Genomic DNA, 27,447 nt, shown 5'->3' with positions numbered 1-27,447 from the left:
CAAAAGTCCCTAACCAAACTTTATTATATTATTAAATGCGAGTTGTATTTTTACGTAGAAAAACAAAAGCAGAAAGTCTCAACATGCCCGAGTATTACTAATGAGTATGTTTCTATTGGTACTTTTCACTCAGTCTTTAAACGGTTATGAAGTTACATGGGGGCATGTATTAAAAAAATGATTCCATGACTCATAAGTGAATGGAATTCAATGCAGCGGGCATTCCAAATTGCTTGTTGTATTTTTGTATGTCTGCAACTGATATTGCGAGATAAATGTCACCAGATCATATAAAATGCTGAATTTTTGGTTAGGGCGGATTACGAACAATAAAATACGTCTTTCGCTCTTCCAACAACTGAGTAAAAGCCCCGATACTGCATCCCGAATAATTTCCTTCCATTGTTTACAGTTCCGGTCTGCCCAGTTTGAGCCGCTAATATCTGTGCGATTCGCTCGGATAGCCCATACGTCACCACGCCCACACGGCGTCCAGCAGACGGGGCGACTCGTGTTACAAAAGAGTTTTGCGCAGTCGGCCTACGCTGTGCATTGCTCCGAGTGCGTACCGAGTGACGTCAGAGGGAGCGGACGCGCGCGCCGAGCTGTGACGTCACGTGGTCCGCAGCTGCGCCGCGACCCACGCGCCGTGTCTGCGCAGGCGGCGTGGGTGGCGCGGGCGCGCGTAGTCTGGCGTAAAGTCCCGTAGCCTGTAGTCGCGGCGCAGCCCCATTCAGGGGCGCGAGGCGCGCGTCCCGAGTCCAGCCGCACCGCACTTTCTCACCCCCCCACCGGCTCTCGCAACGGCGACCGCACACAATGAAAGAAAGCGGAGGAGCTTACTCGACATCGCTCCTGAATCAACAGATAAACGAAGAACTCTTGACCAATCCACTTTTCAAATTATCGCTCCAAAAACACATCGTACTCGAGAAGAACACAGTTGAATTTTTTTGCTGAAACGTTTGAAAAGTCGGAAAACACACATACACACAGTATCTGACATTAATGCGTGATTTATCGCGATAAAGCTTCTACATAAGATTATACCTCTGAATGAGTAAGTAGCTTATGACAACAATACAAATATTTAAATTCGTTCAATAATTACACTGAAGAGCCAATAAACTGGTACACCTTGTTGGGGCGGCGGCTGGAAATTAAAATTATTATTTCTATTGTATGTATATTTCTTGCCGTTCTCAACACAGGCTCTCTAACTACACTACTGGCCATTAAAATTGCTACACCACGAAGATGACGTGCTACAGACGCGGAATTTAACCGGCAGGAAGAAGATGCTGTGATATGCAAATTAGCTTTTCAGAGCATTCACACAACGTTAGCGCCGGTGGCGACACCTACAACGTGCTGACATGAGGAAAGTTTCCAACCGATTTCTCATACACAAACAGCAGTTGACCGACGTTGCCTGGTGAAACGTTGTTGTGATGCCTCGTGTAAGGAGGAGAAGTGCGTACCATCACGTTTCCGACTTTCATAAAGATCGGATTGTAGCATATCGCGATTGCGGTTTATCGCATCGCGACATTGCTCCTCGCGTTGGTCGAGATCCAATGACTGTTAGCAGAATTTGGAATCGGTGGGTTCAGGAGGGTAATACGGAACGCCGTGCTGGATCCCCACAGCCTCGTATCACTAGCAGTCTAGATGACAGGCATCTTATCCGCATCGTTGTAACGGATCGTGCAGCCACGTCTCGATTCCTGAGTCAACAGATGGGGACGTTTGCAAGACGACAACCATCTGCACGAACAGTTCGATGACGTTTGCAGCAGCATGGACTATCAGCTCGGAACCACGGCTGCGGTTACCCTTGACGCTGCATCACAGACAGGAGCGCTTGCGATGGTGTAATCAACGACGAACCTGAGTGCACAAATGGCAAAACGTCATTTTTTCAGATGATTCCAGGTTCTGTTTACAGCATCATGATGGTCGTATTCGTGTTTCACGACATGGCGGTGAATGCACATTGGAAGCGTGTATTCGTCATTACCATACTGGCGTATCACCCGGCGTGATGGTATGAGGTGCCATTGGTTACACGTCTCGGTCACCTCTTGTTCGCATTGACGACACTTTGAACAGTGGACGTTACATTTCAGATGTGTTACGATCCATGGTCCTACCCTTCATTCGACCCCTGCGAAACCTTACATTTCAGCATGATAATGCACGACCGCATGTTTCAGGTCCTGTACGGGCCTTTCTGGATACAGAAAATCTTCGACTGCTGCCCTGGCCAGAACATTCTCCAGATCTCTCACCAACTAAAAACGGCTGGTGGCCGAGCAACTGGCTCGCCACAATACGCCAGTCACTACTCTTGATGAACTGTGGTATCGTGTTGAAGCTGCACGGGCAGCTGTACCTGTACACGCCATCCAAGCTCTGTTTGACTCAATGCCCAGGCGTATCAAGGCCGTTATTACAGCCAGAGGTGGTTGTTCTGGGTACTGATTTCTCAGGATCTATGCACCCAAATTGCGTGAAAATGTAAACGCATGTCAGTTCTAGTATAATATATTTGTCCAATGAACATCCGTTTATCATCTGCATTTCTGCTTGGTGTAGCAATTTTATTGGCCAGTAGTGTACAATGTTGGCAACCAGATAGTGATTAGCAGAAACGTAATGCCTGTAATTAGAGTTCACTGTACCCACAATAATGGAGAGTAAAAGTAATTGATTATTGAAGTTCATTATTGCTCTGAGGATTTAGGATGATGTCTGGGATTCATAGAAAATGTAGTTTACTGTGACCATTTTCACTATATTCTGAAAACGATGAAGCGTAACTTTCCATACAAATGATTATCCTTATCAGCTATTGCACTATCACAGCTGTTCAGAGTCTATTGCGTGGGTCCTATTATGCCTAGATAACGAAACTGTTCAATAATCGTTATCGGTGTAAATGTTCAAAGTGAATGCTCGCCAAAATTTGATGTCAATACTCATCAAACGCCACGCTTCTAATGGTAGAAAGTCTGTCCTGCGGCGACACGTGAAAATACAACATACGCAAACTGAAAATAAATCACTGGAATCGTTTCGTTATTAACTCTTTACCCCAACGCGAATTCATTGTTACGTGCATACCGAGTTACATAATATGACATCCAAGGCTGTTCCTTGCAGCTGCACAAACGCGACGCGGCTTCCGACACGGAATGCGCACTGATACGAATCTAGAAGAGAACTGGGGCCTTACTCTAGCCCGCACGCTCTTATTTATATAGCCACAGTGCGGACCGCCGAAGGCGCAGCCGACAACATTTGCCTTACTGAGCTAGCAAAATACCACTTCAAGTTACTAAATAATTTAATTGTGCAATCAGCACACAGGTAAGTATCTATAATAAAATTCTAATGTGGCTAGGTTAAATACTTTTGGCGAGAGAATTATTATAGTTGTACTGCGCGCAATAGATGAGCTCTCAACTTGCCCTTTGGAGAGACGCTACAGCTATAGTTTTATAGCTACCTTTTTGAAACTTCTCACATCTTTGTTATTATAGCGTATCTTCATTCTAGGTAAATCTAAACATCCTAGCTTTGTTACTTACTTACTTAATCTATCTTGCTTCCGAACTTTTAGGACCCAAAAAAAGAAAATCATGAATTTCAACCAAAATATTACTTTATGCTGTTTCCATTAAATAACAATGAAAAAGGAATCCGAAATAAATTTTGAAGTTCCTAGCTCCTTCCTGTTGCGCCGATGATTTTTACGTAAAACGTCTAAATTTCGAATACTGTTAAGTTACCAAACTGAAACTTAACACATTATTATTTTAGCATCACTCCTGACATGCTATTAACTTTTCAGATTATTTATTTTATTTTTAAGGTATTGCGCTACATTCGTGACGTCATAGCTAGTTACAGCGGACTAGGCCGGCACAAAATGGAAAGCATGTGACTTCAATATGGCGTGAGTAGGCTGCTTCCCTACAACCTGTAGGGAAGTGCCGCAATACGACGTGGCTTGGACTCCACCAATGCCTGAAGTAATGCTGGAGCGAAGTGACACCATGAACCCTGCAGGGCTGTGCATAAATCCGTAACAGTACGAGGGGGTGGAAATCTCTTCTGAACACCAGGCTGCAAGGTATCCGATATATGTTCAATAACGTTCACGTCTGGGGAGTTTGGTGACCAGTGGAAGTGTTTATGCTCAGAAGAGTGTTCCTGGAGCTACTATGTAGCAATTCTGGACGTGTTGGGAGTCGCATTGTCCCTGGAATTCCCCAAGTCCGCCAGAATGCACAATGGACGTAAGGGATGCAGATGATCAGAGGATGCTTAAGTACGTGTCACCTGTCAGAGTCGTATCTAGACGTCTCAGGGGTCTCATATCACTCCAACTGCACACACCCCACACCATTTCAGAGACTCCGCCGTGTAATCTGCCCCTCCCTCTCTTGCTGTTGCTACTGTCCACAATGATGAAGTGTTTTCAAAAGATTCGAGAGGAGTATGATTTACAATAAACTTTTTAGCTATCTTTTCTCGAACAGCTGGCTTCAGTTCTTCATGTCAAGAGGACTGATTCTTGAAGTTGAAATTCTCAAATTTTAGGTTCTCATGGTTCCATTGATCTAAATAATTTTGAATAACGTCTTTGCAGAAATTTTTGTTTTCACGATAATCTCTCATTTTAATATATCACACTGTCTTTTGAATTTTCACATTAACAAAGACGATATTACATTGTTCGGCCAAAATACAAAAATACGTCTGATCACATCATAGACATGCTTACTACTACGTCACTCTGCGTTATTAACAATATTCCAATGGCTTTACCATTTTTCTTGACAAATGCATTTCTATTAATTTAGACTATTATTTTATAAATGAATCCATAAATACAGTACAAGACTCCATAATCAATAACAGTAATTTTAAGTGTGCCAAATATTTTGTAATTTCAAAAGTTTCTAAAAAACAATTTTAACTGTACATTCAGAGCTAGCATATATCGATTGTAACAACAAAAACAAAGTAATTCCTTTCCATAAGTTCTAGCTTTAAATATAATATAGTGTGTATAAAATTATACGGAATTTTTCAGAAAAACAGCTGAGATAATACTGACCTGTATAAAATTCGAACAATATTTCCGGTATTGACTACTACTGCTGAGGAACTGTAATGCAAGAGGAGGATCTTTCTTTTCAACCAGCGTGAACAGTCCCCTGCTGACATACAAGATCCATGGATTCATGAAGTTGTCTCCATACCCGTATGCGTCCATCCGCCCGATACAATTTGAAACGAGACTCGTCCGACTAGGCAACATGCTTCCAGTAATCAACAGTCCAAAGTCGGTGTTGACGGGCCCAGGCGAGGTGTAAGGCTTCGTGTAATGCAGTCATCAAGGATATACGAGTGGGCCTTTGACTCCGAAAGCCCATATCGATGACATTTCATTGAATGGTCCGCACGCTAACACTTGTTGATGTCCCAGCATTGAAATACGCAGCAATTTGCGGAAGGGTTGCACTTCTGTCGCGTTGAACGATTCTCTTCAGTCGTCATTGGTCACGTTCTTGTAGGGTCTTTATCCGTCTGCAGAGATGTCGGAGATTTGATGTTTTACCGAATTCCTGATATTCACGGTACCCTCGTGAAATGGTCGTACGGGAAAATCCCCACTTCATCGGTACCTCAGAGATTTTGTGCCCCGTCGCTTGTGCGCCGACTGTAACACCACGTTCAGACTCACGTAAATCTTGATAAGCCGCCATTGTAGCAGTAGTAACTGATCTAACAACTTCGACAGACACTTGTCTTATATTGGCGTTGCCGCCCGCAGTGCCTTATTCTGCCTTTTTACATACCTCTGTATTTGGATACGCGTTCCTATACCATTTCCTTTGGCGCATCACTGTATATGAAGTACTAAAAGTCAAATTTAAGTGTCCCCTGTAAGCCGTGAGATAGGCAATCTGCAACTGTGCTGACCGCTATAGGCATACGGTACATCCGCCAAGTAGCGATTGTGATATTCCACCAGCGAGCAGCGATATGGATGTGGAATCGATTAGTCCCACCCACAGGGGGCGCAACATGGTCAATGAGACGTGCCGCAAAAGACGCCACGAGAAGACAGAACTCAGATGGGTTTAAAGTCCTTTGGGTGTCGGCAACTGTAAACCAGAGCGTGCCACAGCCGGAAATCAGTGCAAAAACTTTTATGATGCACTTCTTTACGCGCCGTTACAGTAGTTTGTTGACTATTTCCTACAGACCTCGATTTCGATTTGGCTACAGCTGCGACTATTTGTATTTTACTTGGCATCCGTTGTGAAATTTATTCACTTAGAACTTTCAGGCTGAAGTCGCACATAACCGTCTCACGGCTTATACCGTTTGTGAATATGTTCTGCATGATCTTAATCTTTGCATAGTTAATGAACTTTCTTTTCCTTCCTGGGTAACCACAGTCATGTAGAATTCTTTTGAGAGAAATTTCCGGCATTTGACTGTCAACTGTTCCTTTTGTTTTACACAATCATGATTTCGGTATTTTAGCGATTCTCAAGTGTATGTTGAAATGTTAAAATATGCTTATGTGACCCCTGCAGCTTCCTATGTAGGCCACCCGCTGTACAGTCGTGTAAGTCTGATTGGCGAGTACTCGAGAGACAGCAATTTTTGTCGTCAGTCGTGGCATGTCTGACAAGACGAAGTCAATTTCGTTCAGGGGGCGTCTATACTGTTTTCAGTACTCTATTTCACAAATTACATGAACTTGAAGATTTGATAATCACTGTAAACCTCCAAAAGTTAAAGCAATGACTGTTGAAGTGAATAAGGGAAATATGTTTGTGGTAATGTCAGAGAAGGACTGTAACAACAAATTGAAGGAATCTCTTGAATTGAATAATATTAAGAGATAGCACCGTGACCCAACTAATACATTCGGTGCTCTACACCAGAAACCATTAAATCTATATAATGTTGTATTCAAAAAGATAGAAATGAGAGAGTGCATATTAATGAGACCAAAATCACCATCACTGGTGCTTAATCTAACACCGAATAAAAATGATCATCTATCAGACTCACCGTAAATATTTTTGATATTCCAGCATACGCAGTTAGCAAAAAACTAAAAACACTTCTTAAGTAACATTACACACAAAATTCAGATGGCATTAATAAAAATAAAAATACACAAATACCCAAAAATGGGAAATTTATCTTGTGTGATATATCAAACCTCTACACAAAAATAATGGCAACTGAGACAATTCATATTATTAAAAACAACTTCCTAAAGGATAAGAGATACAGTCAGACTGAGCTGTATAAAACTGTAGAACTCTTACAGGTAATTACTGCATACAATTATGTTTCATTCCAGGATGAAATTTGTTTTCAGTACGATGGGGTGGATACAGGCTCATGTCTTGCCGATACTGTAGCCGGTGTATTCATTAATAGAACTGAATAAAAGTTTTTTGGAGACAGCCAACAAAATAATTTATTATCACAGATGTGTTTATAGCAGCTTCAAATTTGTTTGACGGTATCATGGATTAAAGTAATATTAAGTACACTTAGTTCAACAGCTCTCATCAATAAATTAAATTCACTACATAAGCAGGGAAAATTTTTGGACACAAAAGTTCCTAGTGGAATGTGAGACATAAATTTACTATATTTCGTAAAGCTACTTACGTGGATGTAGTAGTCCACAACCAAATGCGTCATCCCATAGCATAAAAATTGCAATAATCCCACGCAATGATCTGCAGAACAGTAAACTTACCTACGGCTGACGGCCAGAAACGACCTACCTTGATTTCACGTGGCCAGCTATACCCACGACCGACGATCCTCTAATGCAGACGCAGCGCAGACGGGAATGTGTTACGCAATATGTAAAACTGAAAGTAAAAAATGCTATTTTCAAACGTATCAAATCGTCTTTTATTTTGCCGTCATACCGGTCAAACGTTGTATAATGTGGTAGTAATCCTATTTTAGGCAAAATTCTTATCACGTATTATAAATACCAAATATTTGTAACTGATCTACACTTTTCGTGTGTATCTGGTATGAAAAAAATAACTATACTTCAATTTCTTTGAGAGAATCAAAACGGTCGAAACAAAAAAATCCAATACTCTGACAATTTTAAAAATTTTTTGCTCAAAACAGCCAGCCGTTGTGGCCGAGCGGTTCTAGGCGCTTTAGTCCGGAACCACGCGGCTGCTCCGGTCGCAGGTTCGAATCGTGCCTCGGGCATGGATGTGTGTGATGTCCTTAGGTTAGTTAGGTTTAAGCAGTTCTAACAAGGGAACCTCCCCAACGCACCCCCCTCAGATTTAGTTGTAACTTGGCACATTGGATAGGCCTTGAAAAACTGAACGCAGATCGATCGAGAAAACAGGAAGAAGTTGTGTGGAACTATGAAAAAATAAGCAAAATATACAAACCGAGTAGTCAATGCGCAAGAGAAGCAATATCTAGGCACACGTGAACAGAGGAGCGCCGTGGTCCCGTGGTTTGCGTGAGCAGCTGCAGAACGAAAGGTCCTTGGTTCAAGTCTTCTTCCGAGTGAAAATTTTAATTTTTTATTTTCGGTTTACATGACAAACTCTTATGTTTTCATCACTTTTTTGGGAGTGATTATTACATCCACAAGAAAACCTAAATCGGGCAAGGTAGAAGAATCTTTTTACCCATTCGCGAAGTGTATAAGTTAGGTGGGTCGACAACATATTCCTGTCGTGTGACGCACATGCCGTCACCAGTGTCGTATAGAATATATCAGACGTGTTTTCCTGTGGAGGAATCGGTTGACCTATGACCTTGCGATCAAATGTTTTCGGTTCCCATTGGAGAGGCACGTCCTTTCGCCTACTAATCGCACAGTGCTGCGGTGCGGTCGCAAAACACAGACACGAAACTTATTATAGTGAACAGAGACGTCAATAAACGAACGGACAGATCATAACTTTGCGAAAATAAAGAAAGTAAAATTTTCACTCGAGAGTAGACTTGAACCCAGAACCTTTCGTTTCGCAGCTGCTCACGCTACCCACGGGACCACGGCGCTCCTGCGTTCACACTGTCCTTGATTTTGCCTATCTTGCGCATGGGCTATTCAGTTTGTATATTTTGCTTATTTTTTCATAGTTCCACGCAACTTCTTCCTGTTTTCTCGAGTGATCTGTGTTCAGTTTTTTAAGGCCTATCCACTGTGACATCTTATAACTAAATGCGATGGGGAGGTTCCCTTGTAAGTCTAGCGGACTGATGACCTCAGATGTTAAGTCCCATCGTGCTTAGAGCCATTTGGACCTTTTTTTGGCTCAAAACATTTTTGTGAATACATTGTCTGATAACCACGTACGTATTTGAAAAAAAATTAAGATTTTTTCGAAATTCAAAAATTGAAATGTGATGAAATTTTATTTAGAAAATTGGATTTACCAGCTAAATTCGACATGTCAAGGTAAGTTAGTTTTTTTTTGTTTTTTTTTTTTCAACCGGAATGAAATATCACCTGCACCTCCCCTTGAGCGAGTATGATGATAATTTATTATCGTCTTGCAAGGCAATAAAGTTGCTAACACGTTGAATATAGAGACGTCAACTGTTTCAAACTTCCCATGTACTTCGATCCCAGCTGCGTAGTGACGTGAGAGGCCTCTGGTGTTCGCAGGTGAACTTCGGCGAGGTGTTCATCCCTCTGGGGCTGGAGGTGCCCAAGGCGCGTGTCCTGCCCGAGTTCAAGCGGCTGGCGCACGGCCTGCGCTCGGGCAACATCAGCGTGCTCGACGCCAAGACCTTCTACATCCCCAACCTGCACTACGACGGCGCCGGGCCCGACGCCTACTTCTGGGTCGGCAACGGCACCGAGCCCAGCCCGCTCGGCATCAAGGTGCCCAACGAGATAGGCAGGTGGGTCGGCGCCCAGCGTAGTCCACTGCCCTGTCTGCGTTTACTTAAGGTCTAAAACTCACCATTTATCGGGACGAAGGAGAGGCACACAGCAGTCAGTCGTAATCCTGTTAGTTTTTATTACACTTGCAAATCCAGACATTGGCTATAATCAGCCGTCTTCAGTGCATTTTCGTTACAAGTCAACAGACTCGCGGCAGTTAACGTCACCATATATTCTTACAGGTGTATAGGCAGAGGGACACGTAAACACTCTGCTGAATGCGAAACACGTGAAAATTACAGTGCTGTTTCTCACGCGAAGCTCACAGATTGGAAGTGCCACAAAAACTGCTTAAGACGAAAAATTGTGCCTCGTGAATGTGCAACCATGTTTTTTTTTTTTTTTCGATTTCAATCTCCGCTAACAATGAACTTCAGGACTTCAGTACATGTAACAAGATTCAAAAACACCACAAGTAAATTGTTTACTAATTTTATAAAGAAATACTGTCTTCAAGGTAGAGACATTTTAGGTATATGCTAGCATATTTCCAGAATGACCACAAAAGGTGCTCTGGAAATGGAATCGAAATGCGTCTGGTTAAAAATGCTGTTTAACCGCAGTAAGCTTCAGGCAGTGGAAGCAACAATAATTTATTATAACAGCTGCTGCGGAACATGGCCATGAACGTATTACGAATAATTTTAAATGTTGCGTATTTAATGTCATAACTTTCTTTGATTTGACCGACTTTGTAGCGATGACAGATTTATTTATGGGTCGTTTAAAACGAAAATCGATTAATGGTGAAGGTACCACAAAAGAAAATAAATCAGGATCTAATAGGGAACCAAACGACAAGGGCAGTCTGAATACAGATTAAAACTCACTTTGACTTCCTTGTAAAAGAACCTCATCTGAAGTGGATGCAGGTACAGGTGAGGATGGTTCGTGAGAAATAATTACTTAATTTCCTGCAGAAGAAACATTCGCTGATAGCGATCCTGACTGCCTTCCTGGCCCAAAGCAATCCAGAGGTCCTGCAAAATGCTGGGCTTCGCGCATCTCTACAGGACTGAATAGAAGCCTGAAGCACAACATGTTATCTGTTGCCAATAATGACATTTTCCCTTTCTTATCCAGTTTAGTAAGTTGATACACACTCGAAGATCGCTTGAAACACTTCTATAACAAGACAAAGTGGTTAACATGTGTCCTACAGCCCTGAAAAGTATGTTTTATAAAAAAGTTAAAATACTTACTATTAAAACGTATCTTTTAAAAAAAAAGTTACAATGAGAACAAAAGTAAACACAGTGTATTCTATAATTTATGAGTGCTCTAAATCATATGTAAAGTTCAATAATACGATATATACACCATTACTGTTACAATGGACAATTTCTAACATCAGTTGGAATCGAATGGAGACCACTGAGTCAAGGGAACAAAATTCAGTTACGAGCTGAATCAGTGAAGGAGCCAGGTGCACTGCGAGTTGAATCACTTAGTGAGCCAAGAGCCCAAAGAGTGGGGTGACTCCTGAGTTGCCTTGTGATTCGCTCTATGCGGAATCAGGAGGGATAAGGGTGCGGTGAGTGGCTACAGGGACGGGCTAACAGAGGATATGGAATAAGTTCAAAGAAGGGCATCTCATTTTGTTTTATCACGTAACAGAGGAGAAAGTGCCTTGGATACTATAAGTGAGATGGGGTGGCAGTCATTAAAACTAATGCTAACTTCGTTCCTGTGAGATCTTTTCACAAAATTTGAATCACCAACTTGCTCCCCTAAAGGATAAAACATTGTTATTCTCTCGTTACGTAGGGAAGAATGTCCAGTCTGATACAATAAGAGACATCAGAGCTTGTACATGTGTTGTTACCTACACGCGGGATCGATACAAATAAAGTCTGTGTCCCCTTTCAATCATGCCACAAACTCAACTTGTGGATGTCGTCAATGTAATGTGATGAATTTGGTCGATGCAGTCGCTTCCAGGTCTCTGGTCCCAAAGTTCACTTATGCTGTTGGATTTCTTAACAATGTGCAATGCAGATATCCATAAATCAAAATATGTCTTCATAGCTCAGTATTTATTTCGCAAATAACACACAAAAGGCACTCATTGTTACAACTGACATCAGAAACGGTTTTGCGCTGCTGCCAACCTCAGTTTGGTCGCTACTCAGAAAACTCGAGAGTACTGCAGAGCTACATGACATGCTACAATGTCAGCCCACTCTGGAGTGAAGCTTCGTGTCGGTCCAAAACATATTCAAAGACGTTCCTCGCTCGGCCAGCTTAACGGATGTGATTCCTCCCGAACAGGCCCTGAAGGCCCAAAGGTACCGACCGGCCGTCGTGTCATCTTCAGCCCACAGACGTCACTGGATGCGGATATGGAGGGGCATGTGGTCAGCACACCGCTCTCCCGGCTGCATGTCAGTTTCCGAGACCGGAGCCGCTACTTCTCAATCAAGTAGCTCCTCAATTTGCCTCACAAGGGCTGAGTGCACCCTGCTTGCCAACAGCGCTAGGCAGACCGGATGGTCACCCATCCAAGTGCTAGCCCAGCCCGACACCGCTTAACTTTGGTGAACTGACGGGAACCGGTGTTACCGCTGCGGCAAGGCCGTTGGTCAATTTATATTATTATTGCCTTAAAAATGGTTTTTCTGTTGCATAATAAATTTGTTTGAACGTATGTCCATGTGATAGTAATCATATGAGTCCATTACTATATCAACAAATCTCTCTGCCACCTTAGCAAAATAAAATAATTGAAATTTTACGAAATTGAAAATGACGGAAAATTTATGTATAAAGGGCCTCACCTTAAAGAAATTTTTGCGCTGATTCCAAAACTCTTTAGAGTTTGGGCGTCTGTAATACAGGGCGTTTCAAAAAGAATATACATATTACAAAGTACTACGTTTTCAAAATTATCGATCGCGGCGCCACGGCTGTATTATTGGAAAAACGAATACTTTGTCTGCTTTATATTCACTGCCAGTTGTCTTCTGTTTGCTCGGTTTGCAAAATGGCTACTCCGCAGTAGAAATCATTTTGAGTTCTCGAGTGTGCCAAGTGTAATTCCGTGATTACACTCCCAAGATGTTTCAGGTTGAAGTACCAAACTAACCCTCCGAATGGATGGAGCATTCACAGATAGTGTCGACAGTCTGTAGCCACAGGATGTGTATGTAAAGGAAAGAGGCGTGGGCGCTTTCGTGTTTCCGACGAAAATATCGCAAGAATTCAAACCGCTTTCCGACGTAGTCGTAGAAAATCATTTCATTGTGCCAGTCGGGAGTGTCAACTGCCTAGGAAAACAATTTGGCGTGTTTTGAGAGGTCATTTGGTTGTGAAGTCGTCCAAGTTACAGCTGTTACAGGCTCTAAGTTACGACGACAAATGCAGACGTGTAGCGATTTCTGACGAGCTTCAGTACGCTATTGATAATGGTAGCACTTTTTTTTTGGTATTCCAAGTTTTCTATTATATCGCATTACAAAGAAAGGATATTTAACAAATCAGGATTATGGCGGAGGCAATCCAAGTGTTTTTCTGAGTATTCTCTCTGCTACCCTGTTGAATTCTTCACGATCTTCCCGCCACACCTTCGCAGCATCAACGTTTGCACCACTCTCATCATTTGGCTCTGCCAACATACTAACAATTGAAAGAAAGTCATATTCAGTGACCGAGCGCGAAACACTTGCCATAGTATGGGCATTTCGCAAGTTTCGCTACTTTCTATGGGGAAAACGTACTAAGCTTTATACTGATCATCAAGCTCTTTCTTTCCTGCTATCATGCAAGTTATTGCATTCACGTCTTGCACGCTGGTGTGCATCACTACAAGAATATGATTTTGATATTATATATGTAAAAGGAGAAGATAATTAATATGATATACAGTTATGATGGGCCTACATTTAAGTTATACAGATATTTACAATCTAATGAATGCAGGTAAGTCTAGAAAGCAATGTGAACCATCCAATAGCTAATAAGATATTTGGTTATAAGAGGAGTTGCTATTGAGGCTTATACACATTAGAGGAGGCATATACACATTAGAGGAGGCAGAGAACTGAACAGAATTATTTTCTTTAGGAGGCATGTGATAATAGTAATGTTGATATGAGTGATGTGAGTGACTGAATGAGATGAGTGAATGTAATTTTAGTTTAATAAGAGGACAAATAGTAATACGGAGAGAGGTAAATGGAATATAAGATGAGAAAAGGGTATTATTATTATTATTATTATTATTATTATTATTATTGTTGTTGTTGTTGTTGTTGTTGTTGTAGTAAAAAGTAAGTGGTGATGAATAAGAGGAAAATATATATATTTAATGCTGAGGAATAAGTATATGTTATTTTGTGAAGAATGAATAATGGATAGATGAGAATGTTACGAGTAATTGAGAATATGTTGAGAGGAGAGAAACTAGATTTGAACGCTATATCACATGTACTCATGGAATACAGAATGAAAGTAGTGGAAAGAATATTATTTATTGAAAGACTAGTATGCCTGAGATAATAACTTACGTGGTGTCTTATATATTCTTATAACTAAAGGTGAAAGTATAGATTTATGTGGAAAGAATTACTTACAGCAGCCACTGTTGGAAATATACCAGAAGATTTAAATCTACACTCCTGGAAATGGAAAAAAGAACACATTGACACCGGTGTGTCAGACCCACCATACTTGCTCCGGACACTGCGAGAGGGCTGTACAAGCAATGATCACACGCACGGCACAGCGGACACACCAGGAACCGCGGTGTTGGCCGTCGAATGGCGCTAGCTGCGCAGCATTTGTGCACCGCCGCCGTCAGTGTCAGCCAGTTTGCCGTGGCATACGGCGCTCCATCGCAGTCTTTAACACTGGTAGCATGCCGCGACAGCGTGGACGTGAACCGTATGTGCAGCTGACGGACTTTGAGCGAGGGCGTATAGTGGGCATGCGGGAGGCCGGGTGGACGTACCGCCGAATTGCTCAACACGTGGGGCGTGAGGTCTCCACAGTACATCGATGTTGTCGCCAGTGGTCGGCGGAAGGTGCACGTGCCCGTCGACCTGGGACCGGACCGCAGCGACGCACGGATGCACGCCAAGACCGTAGGATCCTACGCAGTGCCGTAGGGGACCGCACCGCCACTTCCCAGCAAATTAGGGACACTGTTGCTCCTGGGGTATCGGCGAGGACCATTCGCAACCGTCTCCATGAAGCTGGGCTACGGTCCCGCACACCGTTAGGCCGTCTTCCGCTCACGCCCCAACATCGTGCAGCCCGCCTCCAGTGGTGTCGCGACAGGCTTGAATGGAGGGACGAATGGAGACGTGTCATCTTCAGCGATGAGAGTCGCTTCTGCCTTGGTGCCAGTGATGGTCGTATGCGTGTTTGGCGCCGTGCTGGTGAGCGCCACAATCAGGACTGCATACGGCCGAGGCACACAGGGCCAACACCCGGCATCATGGTGTGGGGAGCGATCTCCTACACTGGCCGTACACCACTGGTGATCGTCGAGGGGACACTGAATAGTGCACGGTACATCCAAACCGTCATCGAACCCATCGTTCTACCATTCCAAGACTGGTAAGGGAACTTGCTGTTCCAACAGGACAATGCACGTCCGCATGTATCCCGTGCCACCCAACGTGCTCTAGAAGGTGTAAGTCAACTACCCTGGCCAGCAAGATTCTCCGGATCTGTCCCCCATTGAGCATGTTTGGGACTGGATGAAGCGTCGTCTCACGCGGTCTGCACGTCCAGCACGAACGCTGGTCCAACTGAGGCGCCAGGTGGAAATGGCATGGCAAGCCGTTCCACAGGACTACATCCAGCATCTCTACGATCGTCTCCATGGGAGAATAGCAGCCTGCATTGCTGCGAAAGGTGGATATACACTGTACTAGTGCCGACATTGTGCATGCTCTGTTGCCTGTGTCTATGTGCCTGTGGTTCTGTCGGTGTGATCATGTGATGTATCTGACCCCAGGAATGTGTCAATAAAGTTTCCCCTTCCTGGGACAATGAATTCACGGTGTTCTTATTTCAATTTCCAGGAGTGTATAACACTTTAACACTAATCTAATGGGAACTTGTAATGAAATTTTTGGAGTTATGTAGGCTTGACACTTCAGATTGGAAGAATTATTTAAGAGAACATATTTAGCAGTCATCTAATGACATAATTAAAGCTCATCTACTGTACTGAACTAATGCGCCATTAAATAGAAAGGAGAATAAGGAGAAAACAAAACGTCAGTCCTCTGTTGCGGCTCATACTCTCATCCCTCCCTTAGAAAAATTTATATATGTTGCTGAAATATTTGACATTATATAATTCGTGATTATCTGACAGTATGGAGAGACATACACAAATATTTATTTATGAATAGAATTTTACAGATACCACAAGGTAAATACAGAATGGATATACAGCATGGAACGCAGCAGCAATTATCTAAGAAGATTTATTTATTTATTAAGTAAAACATTTATTTATATTGCTTGATACTCATGAAAGGAAGGAGATGAACTACACAAACTTTATAGGAACATGATTGACTTGAACTATATATATATATATATATATATATATATATATATATATATATATATATATATATACTTACCACACTGATGTACATACTTGTAGGATCCTAAGATATTTAGAGGGGCACCGCTATTAGAAACGGTAATAGAGGGGTACCACTCTTAGAAACAGCAATAGTGGGGACACCACACTTAGAAACGGTATTAGGTATAGGAACTTTTACATTATAATAAGTTAACATGTATTTTATTTATCATATTTTATTTTGTGTAGTCCACTGTAGGGGATGACTTTACTAGTATTTATGAAGTAGTTAGCAACCATCCCATGAACCTATCTTCCTACAGAGGGCTGTCTTGAAGCTTGAAATATGTGTACAATGCATCGTATTCAGTGATGAAGCGAAATTCCATCTTAGTAGGAAAGTAAAGAAAATGTTCGAATCTGGTGCCTACAGAACCAACATGCACACAATGAACGTGTACGAGGTTCGTCCAAAGTCAGCGTGTTTATAACACATTCGTCTTCGATGGAAACGCTGTAGACGGTCAGCAGTGGTTTGCTAGGCCACAAAGGTGGCTGTTTCCGAGGCTGTTCGAGGACAACCGTATTTATCAACGCGACGGGGATGCCGGCCGTAGTGGCCGAGCGGTTCTAGGCGCTACGGTCTGGAGCCGCGTGACCGCTACGATCGCAGGTTCGAATCCTGCCTCGGGCATGGATGTGTGCGGTGTCCTTAGGTTAGTTAGGTTTGAGTAGTTCTAAGTTCTAGGGGACTGATGACCTCAGAAGTTGAGTCGCATAGTGCTCAGAGCCATTTGAAGAGACGGAGATCCCCTCATTGGGATTGGAATGGCCAAGAGCGAAAATATCTGAATGAAACTCTGCCGAGCAGTCGGACTGGTCGTCAAACAGTTGGCAACTTAGCACTTCTCAGCTGGGCTCCGCGTTCATCAAATCTGACGCCCTGTGACTTCTTCTTGCGGAGTTTCATTAAGGACAGCGTTTATGCGTCAACGCTATAACAGAACGAAGAAGAGTTGAAGAACCGAAACTGTCGCCACGACCTCAGTGACGATGGACGCACTTACCCGAGTATGGAAGCAATTCGAGTATTGACTTGATATTGTTCGTGTCGCTGGTGGACGACATATTGAACATCTGTAATCTAAACTTGCGAGATTCTTAAATACGTGTCCCAAGCTTCGTAGCTGCATGTCTTGCAGTTTAATGAATGTATGGTTTCAAAAATACGTACAATCTTTTTGGAACATCCTGTATTTTCGAAGTTATTGAGAATTTAAAATTGTTATACATATTCCAGTAATATTAATTCAGTTGATGCATTTGAACTGCATTTATACTAAGTATAAAACGTGATCTTTTGTCCTCCAGCATCTGCTGAATAAACGTACTTTCCAAATCAACCGTTTAATTGAATTTTAATGTATAACAACACCTTCCATTGTTAACACGTGATATGATTTTGGAACTAGCCAAATGAGTAGGTTCCCCATGAAAACTATTATAATATTATGGTAGTTAGTTGTTACAGATTCTCAGTTGAAGGTAGCAAAACGTGGCACAAGGTTTTCAAATGGTTACGTAATTTGTAGTATGGATTTCTTAAAGCCCTCCCCGCCAAGAACATGTTTGGCTTCACTATCCTAAAATAAACTTTCAGAATGGTTTTAAGGTATCAGTGTTATCTGTTGTCATAAATATGTCTTATGTATAAAGAAGGGAATTCACTTGTTATAAACTTTGGCTAGGAGCGAACAGTTTTTTGTTACGTGTCACGTTTGGCTTTACATTAATAATCGATTATGAAATTGTGTCACGCATTGAATGACTTAGGCGTCCATTTTACCTACGTGCTGTTCGAGAGTGGAACGAGCAAGAAATAGTCTGAATATGGTTCTATGCATCTTTTGCCACACTTCAACCCCATTTAAAATCAAACAAGTTTAGATGTGTGTGCTGTATTTACTGTTTGTGAATCACTTGTTTTCTGGACTCCTTACTTCTGAACTGGCACAAATTGCAGTGTATTGATGTACACCAGTGGTTCCCACCTTTCTTAGACCGTTACCTCTGAATGCAGTTAGACATTAGATAGTACCCCCGCCCTCCCCTCCCCCGCCCCCCCCCCACCCCCCCCCCCCCCCACCCCGCCTTCTGCCATCTGTTGCCCCGCCTCCTCCACATCATTACCAACGTTAGCACCTGACTAAACTGAAGAATAGAACACTTATTTTTAAAATAATGACAGATAGATGAATTATACTTACAAGGGAACCTCCCCGTCGCACCCCTCTCAGATTTAGTTATAAGTTGGCACAGTGGATAGGCCTTGAAAAACTGAACACAGATCAATCGAGAAAACAGGAAGAAGTTGTGTGGAACTATGAAAAAAATTAGTAAAATATACAAACTGAGTAGTCCATGCCAAGATATGCAACATCAAGGACAATGGGAGTCAAGTAGCGCCGTGGTCCCGTGGTTAGCGAGAGCAGCTACGGAACGAGAGGTCCTAGGTTCAAGTCTTCACTCGAGTGAAAAGTTTAATTTTTTATTTTCAGTTTATGTGACAATTTCTTATGTTTTCATCACTTTTTTGGGAGTGATTATCACATCCACAAGAAAACCTAAATCGAGCAAGGTAGAAGAATCTTTTTACCCATTCGCCAAGTGTACAAGTTAGGTGGGTCGACAACATATTCCTGTCATGTGACGCACATGCCGTCACCAGTGTCGTATAGAATATATCAGACGTGTTTTCCCGTGGAGGAATCGGTTGACCTATGACCTTGCAATCAAATGTTTTCGGTTCCCATTGGAGAGGCACGTCCTTTCGTCTACTAATCGCACGGTTTTGCGGTGCGGTCGCAAAACACAGGCACTAAACTTATTGCAGTGAACAGGGACGTCAATGAACGAACGGACAGATCATAACTTTGCGAAAATAAAGAAAGTAAAATTTTCAGTCGAGGGAAGATTTGAAACAAGGGCCTCTCGTTCAGTAGCTACTCACGCTAACCACGGGACCACGTCGTTCCCGCGCTCAGATGCTCCTTGACGTTACCTATGTTGCACATGGACTACTCAGTTTGTATATTTTACTGATTTTTTTCACGGTTCCACACAACTTCTTCCTCGGGTATGCTGCCCAGTTCCCTCTGAGCAGCCATAGCGTACGGATCTCCGTGCCGGCACGTTCACAGGAGCTCAGTCCGTCAGTTCACCTGATGATGGCGACATGTATGATCGCCGAAATATTGTGCCCGTTGGACACTGTAGACCGGCAGTACACCCGTGGATATTTTGATTATCAAATACGCTGGGAGAAACTCAAGAATCACAACTTCTTCCTGTTTTCTCGGTTGACCTGTGTTCAGTTTTTCAAGGCCTATCCACTGTGCCAACTTATAACTAAGTCTGAGGGCGGTGAGATGGGGAGGTTCCCTTGTTAGTTTTGCGTGTGTGTGTGTGTGTGTGTGTGTGTGTGAAGGAGGAGGGGGGGGGGGGTGTTAGAACAAATGAATAACGAAGGAATCGTGGAGCATCGCAAGTGCTAGCCACAACTTCTTCTAAGATAAGAAAGCTAACTACACACAGTGAGGATAGACACTCGCTACAAGACGTACTTCCGTGCATTACTCCTCTCCGTTGCGGCACTTGCTTAACCTGCACACTTCAACCCCATTTAAAGTTGAACAAGTTCAGATGTGTGCGCTGTATTTACTGTTTGTGAATCACTTGTATTATGGACTCCTTACTTCTGAACTGACACAAATTGGACGACTTCGGACTGTTAATGCTTTATATCTAACCAGTCTAATAATAATACTGCCTTATGTAGTTATTGCCGGTCGGGGTGGCCGAGCGGTTCTAGGCGCTTCAGTCCGGAACCGCGCTGCCGCTCCGGTCGCAGGTTCGAATCCTGCCTCGGGCATGGATGTGTGTGATGTCCTTAGGTTAGTTAGGTTTAAGTAGAACTAAGTTCTAGGGGACTGATGACCTCAGAAGTTAAGTTCCATAGTGCTCAGAGCCTTATGTAGTTATTGATGTATCGCGCTTTTAATCCATTTGTCTTTTGCGAAGAGAGTAGGAAACAATTCCTTGGCGACTGCAGGTACTAGCTAAGACTTCTTCTTGAGATATTTAGCATCTGTTACGTATATATCATCAGCCATGGTCGGAACAAAGCACAACATATGTGTGTAGTGGGTGGACTATATGAGGAATCGAACCTGCACGAGATTAATACTACTAATTGCGAAAAAGTAATTATTGACAACTTAAATACTCAATATTAGAGTGGTAATGATCTTTTGAAAATAATTTAGTTCCGTGACAGAAACAAAATCGAATCGCCGGCCGCGGTGGCCGTGCGGTTCTAGGCGCTTCAGTCCGGAACCGCGGGACTGCTACGGTCGCAGGTTCGAATCCTGCCTCGGGCATGGATGCGTGTGATGTCCTTAGGTTAGTTAGGTTTAAGTAGTTCTAAGTTCTAGGGGACTGATGGCCTAAGATGTTAAGTCCCATAGTGCTCAGAGCCATTTGAACCAGAATCGAATCGTTTCGTTTTTACCCCTCAGAAAATCTCATTTTACCGCCCAAGGGGTAATTACCCCCACGTTGGGAGCCACTGCTGAACCACCTCGCGACTGTGTGTGTGTGTCTGGCATCCCGGTACAGCGTAATGAGTGCGGCACGCGCGTGTTGCAGCCTGGACCCGCTGCGCGGCTACCAGGGTGAGGACATCGAGATCCAGCTGCCGGGCAACCTGACCGTGTACGACATCGACTGGCTGGCGGTGTGGTGCGTGCAGTACCGCCACAACTTCGGGCACGTGCTCATCCCCAAGGACCTGGACGTGCCGCCGGCGCTGGGACAGACCAAGATCACTGTGAGTACTCGCGCCGCCTGCTGCCCCGACAACCACTCGCTGCAGTATATCAGCCTCTCTGGTGCGGCGTCGCAGCTACTTTTTTACCGCGTTGTTTACGCAGACCATTTCAGATTTGGGCTTGTTAGCAAAGACAGTGCTCCTTACGTCTAATAATTAATACATCGTCATCACGGCACGCACTTACTTGTTATATAATGTTTGTTAAATATATGTGGAACAGATTGTTGACGGTATACAGTAGCAACGAGTCTCAAATTGATTTTAGGTTACATTATTAAAAAAGTACCGTTACCAGTTTCGAACTGATACAGTTCAGCATCGGACGAATTACATGCTTTCGTCAAAACACATGTTACTTTCGTTTATAGGCGAGTTGCCCTAGGACATACACTAATTCACAGTTACAAAAGTGTAGTAATGATGGTTCCGCAACATACTTCTGTTAAGAAGCAACACTACTGGCCATTAAAATTGCTACACCAAGAAGAAATGCAGATGATAAACGGGTATTCATTTCACAAATATATTATACTAGAACTGACATGTGATTACATTTTCACGCACTTTGGGTGCATAGATCCTGAGAAATCAGTACCCAGAACAACCACCTCTGGCCATTATACGCCTGGGCATTGAGTCAAACAGAGCTCGGATGGTGTGTACAGGTACAGCTGCCCATGCAGCTTCAACACGATACCACAGTTCATCAAGAGTAGTGACTGGCGTATTGTGACGAGCCAGTTGATCGGCCACCATTGACCACACGTTTTCAATTGGTGAGAGATCTGGAGAATGTGCTGGCCGGGGCAGCAGTCGAAGATTTTCTGTATCCAGAAAGGCCCGTACAGGACCTGCAACATGCGGTCGTGCATTATCCTGCTGAAATGTAGGGTTTCGCAGGGATCGAATGAAGGGTAGAGCCACGGGTCGTAACACATCTGAAATGTGACGTCCACTGTTCAAAGTGCCGTCAATGCGAACAAGAGGTGACCGAGACGTGTAACCAATGGCACCCCATACCATCACGCCGGGTGATACGCCAGCATGGCGATGACAATTAGACGCTTCCAATGTGCGTTCACCGCGATGTCGCCAAACACGGATGCGACCATCATGATGCTGTAAACAGAACCTGGATTCATCCGAAAAAATGACGTTTTGCATTTCGTGCACCCAGGTTCGTCGTACACCATCGCACCATCGCAGGCGCTCCTGTCTGTGATGCAGCGTCAAGGGTAACCGGAGTCATGGTCTCCGAGCTGATAGTCCATGCTGTTGCAAACGTCGCCGAACTGTTCGTGCAGATGGTTGTTGTCTTGAAAACGTCCCCATCTGTTGACTCAGGGATCGAGACGTGGCTGCACGATCCGTTACAGCCATGCGGATAAGATGCCTGTCATCTCGACTACTAGTGATACGAGGCCGTTGCGATCCAGCACGGCGTTCCGTATTATCCTCCTGAACCCATCGATTCCATATTTTGCTAACAGTCATTGGATCTCGACCAACGCGAGCAGCAATGTCACGATACGATAAACCGCAATCGCGATAGGCTACAATCCGATCTTTATGAAAGTCGGAAACATGATGGTACGCATTTCTCCTCCTTACACGAGGCATCACAACAACGTTTCACCAGGCAACGCCGGTCAACTGCTGTTTGTGTATGAGAAATCGGTTGGAAACTTTCCTCATGTCAGCACATTGTAGGTGTCGCCACCGGCGCCAACGTTGTGTGAATGCTCTGAAAAGCTAATCAAAAGCTAGTCATTTGCATGTCACAGCATCTTCTTCCTGTCGGTTAAATTTCGCGTCTGTAGCACGTCATCTTGGTGGTGTAGCAATTTTAATGGCCAATAGTGTATATTAGTTCCAAATAAGCTGAGATACGGCGATACAGTGTAAAGGTACGGAATTTCGGGAAAAGGATGCGTATGTTACTGCTACATTAAATTGAAGACACATTATACCGTAAATATGGTGCATTAAATACTGATAAATAGAGAATTATGGATTTACATCATCAAAAATATTATTTTGCTAAACTCTAGAGAAATAAATGTGGATAAGAAGGTATGTAATAACTTCATATCCTCTTCACTGGTTCGGGGACAGTTTCAGTCCTCTGCAACCGAATCATCCGTCCTGCACCATGAACTTTAACAGGTGCTCGAACTGTACGAGGAGGTAAAATTCATCACCACCGCCTTACATTACTATGAAGTGAGTCTATTACTTCGGAAGTGATGTACTATCTGTGGAAAGTGTGTTTCCGTAAAAATGATACAAACATTCAGGTATGACGGAGATTTATGAGTCTGAAATACGGAATGTAGGTATACGAGTACATTACGAGGGGTAGTGACTGGAGATGGCCGCATGTGTACACTGACGTCGCCAGTTCTGATACAAAGATATTTAAGGCTGCAGTCTTCTGCGTTTTCGAGAGATACCCAGCGTCTTCGTTATTCTAGCATTATTCTAAACTCTTTAAACGCCTTATTCTGGAGAATTCAGTCGGAAAAAATGTGTTTACAACCGAAAGTGTACCGTCGATCAGACTTAGCACAATTTACTGAATTAGCAACATGGTATTCCTGTACGGCCGACAGATTGGATCGAGACAAGTAACCACGTAGGAGACACCAGGTTAAGACCATGTTAACAAGACTACTCCCACGATCAAAGAAAATAGCACAAGTGGTGCCACAACATAACGACCGAAAGGTACAAAGTGTCGTCTTTCCCTCGTGCTGACTTCGAATGTCGCGTGGTGTTCACCTAACTGGCTTTCCAGCGCTGTATGATCGATCCTCACTTTCCCGCAAAAGTACAGAGGTGCTACAAACGATTCATTTGTTTTTTCCAAATTATTACACGCACAAGCTGATGCATGAATAGAACCGTAAAATCATCGAGTTCCCATTGTACTCACTTTTGGCGTTACAAGTGCAGTGGTGTGGCAAAATGGAGATAAAGCAAGAAAAGAGCATCTCCTTGCCTAGTTGACAGTTAGCGACGAACCATCATCCCATTTACCTATAATGGTTACCTGTTGCGATAGTGCTATCTTTTGTAAATTATGCACATAAATAATGTATTACAAAATAGTGTACACATAGATTTTTATCATCAGCAGCAGACTGCCTCGTTTCCAGATTAGGATTCCTCATCTCAAATTGATACAGCTGCCCTTCTCCATCGTCCCTGCAAGTATCACCATCATGAAAACACTTAATACATTCATATTCGTTACAAAATGACATCAGTTACAAGGAGAAGGTTTCGGACACGGCCAGCCTGTTCGGCTCGTGATCCACAGGCCGTTTGTGTACCTCCTAAATTGAAGGATTGTAAGATATTTTGGTTTACTACCACCATTTTTTTTTAGAAAATCGCCCATTAAGTTCATGACGCGCAATCAACTCAAAATTAGCAGAAACGATAGAGAAACTAAAACTGACCAGTTTTCGTCATATATGGGGTCTGGAAACGCGTACATTCCGAGAAATCGACAAAATAAACTTTTACGACTGCCTCTTACGTGCTCATAAGTCCTTCAGTTATACAAGAGGTCAAACATTCAACAAAGTACGTCACTTGCTGCAAATCGTGGAAATTGACGAATTCAGTTTACAGAACGTATGTTCAGAACGTTACAAAACCATACTTCTTGTTCCATATTGGATCGCAAGAGTCGACAGACATACACCGTCATGTATAATGAAATGTTTGTGCAGGGGGTGGGCAAATGTACGGAAACACCACCACCACAACACATTACCACGCCTAATACGGTGTAGGAAAACCGTTTGCATTCCAAACAACTTCCTGTCGTCTCGGAATTGATAAATTCTGGTCCTGTATTCTTTTCAGGCGACTCTTATACCATTCTTTCTGCAAAATAATGACAGTTACAGTCAACGACGATCGAGATGGACCGGCCGCGGTGGCCGAGCGGTTCTAGGCGCTGCAGTCTGGAACCGCGCGACCGCTACGGTCGCAGGTTCGAATCCTGCCTCGGGCATGGATGTGTGTGATGTCCTTAGGTTAGTTAGGTTTAAGTAGTTCTAAGTTCTAGGGGACTGATGACCTCAAATGTTAAGTCCCATAGTGCTCAGAGCCATTTGAACCATTTGATCGAGGTGGATAGTCGTCACGCACTGTTCTCTACGAAGTACACCACAAAGGCACAATGATACCGAGATTCGGTGACTGTATGCCAGCCATGTGATGTTTACTTTTATCGCCAAGTTAAAAAAATTATTTCCTAGCTTCATAATTGCAGTTTGTCCAGCGGGAATTCCACATTAACGATTCACAGAAAAATTCATGACCAACTTTTTGCTCCGATTTTTCGGAAGAAGTTATCGTATGCATAGTATGCTTCATAATTAATTCCCGAAAAAGAAATATTTTTAAATGTATATCAACTCTTTTTTGCCGAATCTTGGGAATGAACGTCGTATTTACTAGAAGTCTGCATACATTAGAAATTCTTGATATCATGAATATATTTGCTTCGAATATTGGTGTAGTTACTATTCATCTAGTTTTTCGGAGGAAATGTGAATGTGGTTCAAATGGCTCTGAGTACTATGGGACTTAACTCCTAAGGTCATCAGTCCCCTAGAACTTAGAACTACATAAACCTAACTAACCTAAGGACATCACACACACCCATGCCCGAGGAAGGATTCGAACCTGCGACCGTAGCGGTCGCGCGGTTCTAGACTGTAGCGCCTAGAACCGCTCGCCCACCGCGTCCGGCAAATGTGAATAGATATGTGAATATGTAACATATAAAAAAAGCGATTGTAAAACGACCAGAATTAAAATATGCATTTTATTCACTTGCCTTGTATTACTATTGATTTATTTACCTTATCCCCACCAATTTTGACACGGATAAAAATATAGCTGAGAAACTTGCAGAGAGCATGTAGGAGCCGAACACAGCTCCTCCCCTCTCAAGCAATTAGCCTGATATCTCGGCTAGCACCGTTTTCTTTGAAGGACTTTAACGTTATGCATTACATAAGCGGCAGACGAAAAAGTTTCTTTTGCCGATTTTTCGGAAAATATGCGCTGTGGTCTTCATGTGAGCCGGCCAGTGTGGCCGAGCGGTTCTACGCGCTTCAGTCTGGAGCCGCGCGACCGCACCGGTCACAGGTTCGAATCCTGCCTCGGGCATGGGCGTGTGTGATGTCCTTCGGTTAGTTAGATTTAAGTAGTTCTAAGTTCTAGGGGACTAATGACCTCAGATGTTAAGTCCCATAGTGCTCAGAGCCATTCTTCATGTGAGATGAAAATGTTTCCGCACCATGAACTTTTAGGGGTGGTTTTCTCAGAAAGAGATTGACAGTGAGCCAAAATATCTTATGAGTCCTCCATATCTTCATATTAGGTGGTACATAAGCAAGCCGCCAAACATGAATGTTAGTATTGTTGCTTGCGAGGCAACTCAAACGAAGAAAGCAGAAATGGCTATTTTTTGTGCTTCTCCACAACGCTGATAGCAGGAGATAGGTGAGTGCAGTCATCTCACCTTCAAGGCATATGGTACATTCTCTATGCAAGGGTGCTCCTTCAGTTTTGGTAAAGCTCACTTACCGCAAAGAAGCAAGCGGCAACTTTGTACAGTCGACACCCTGTGATTGCTGTTACCTGTGCTTTTAATGTTTCTAATTGGTACCTACTTCCTTTTTTGCATGTCTTTCATGTGGTGTTCGCCAGCCGCCGTGGTGGTACTATCCCGTAAGTAACAGAAAACATTCGTAGACTGCATGAGCATGCTAATTAGCTAGCAAGACTAATTTTCACTCTTGAGATGTCCAAATGACTTACTAGACACTTCTGGTCATAAGGAATGTGATAGTTGCCATGAACAGAACCTTGTTACTAGGAAAAACTTGCCATTTATAAAACGGGCCATAATTTGAAGTTGCTACTATTCTATGGTCAAAAGCAGAAGCACATGCCGAAATTTGCAAACAAATACCAGAAAATATTAGT

At 43.1% G+C, this 27,447-nt stretch overlaps 1 protein-coding gene and 1 pseudogene across 1 annotated transcript in view; one reads left to right on the top strand and one right to left on the bottom strand.

Moving 5' to 3' along the window:
- The window catches only part of LOC124605793 (protein Skeletor, isoforms B/C), a 686,779-nt gene that overhangs the window by 565,948 nt on the left and 93,384 nt on the right, over positions 1 to 27,447 (top strand). Inside the window, exons 5-6 of the mRNA XM_047137685.1 lie at positions 9,713 to 9,951; positions 21,249 to 21,429. Coding sequence (XP_046993641.1) covers positions 9,713 to 9,951; positions 21,249 to 21,429 — 420 coding nt within the window. The remainder of the gene's footprint in view (positions 1 to 9,712; positions 9,952 to 21,248; positions 21,430 to 27,447) is intronic.
- Positions 12,460 to 12,577, bottom strand: LOC124607632 (annotated as a pseudogene).

This window comes from Schistocerca americana, chromosome 3 (assembly GCF_021461395.2).
Source record: "Schistocerca americana isolate TAMUIC-IGC-003095 chromosome 3, iqSchAmer2.1, whole genome shotgun sequence".
NCBI classification, from domain to species: domain Eukaryota; kingdom Metazoa; phylum Arthropoda; class Insecta; order Orthoptera; family Acrididae; genus Schistocerca; species Schistocerca americana.
Note: the sequence above shows the minus strand (reverse complement) of the source record. Positions and strands in the feature narration are given on the sequence as shown.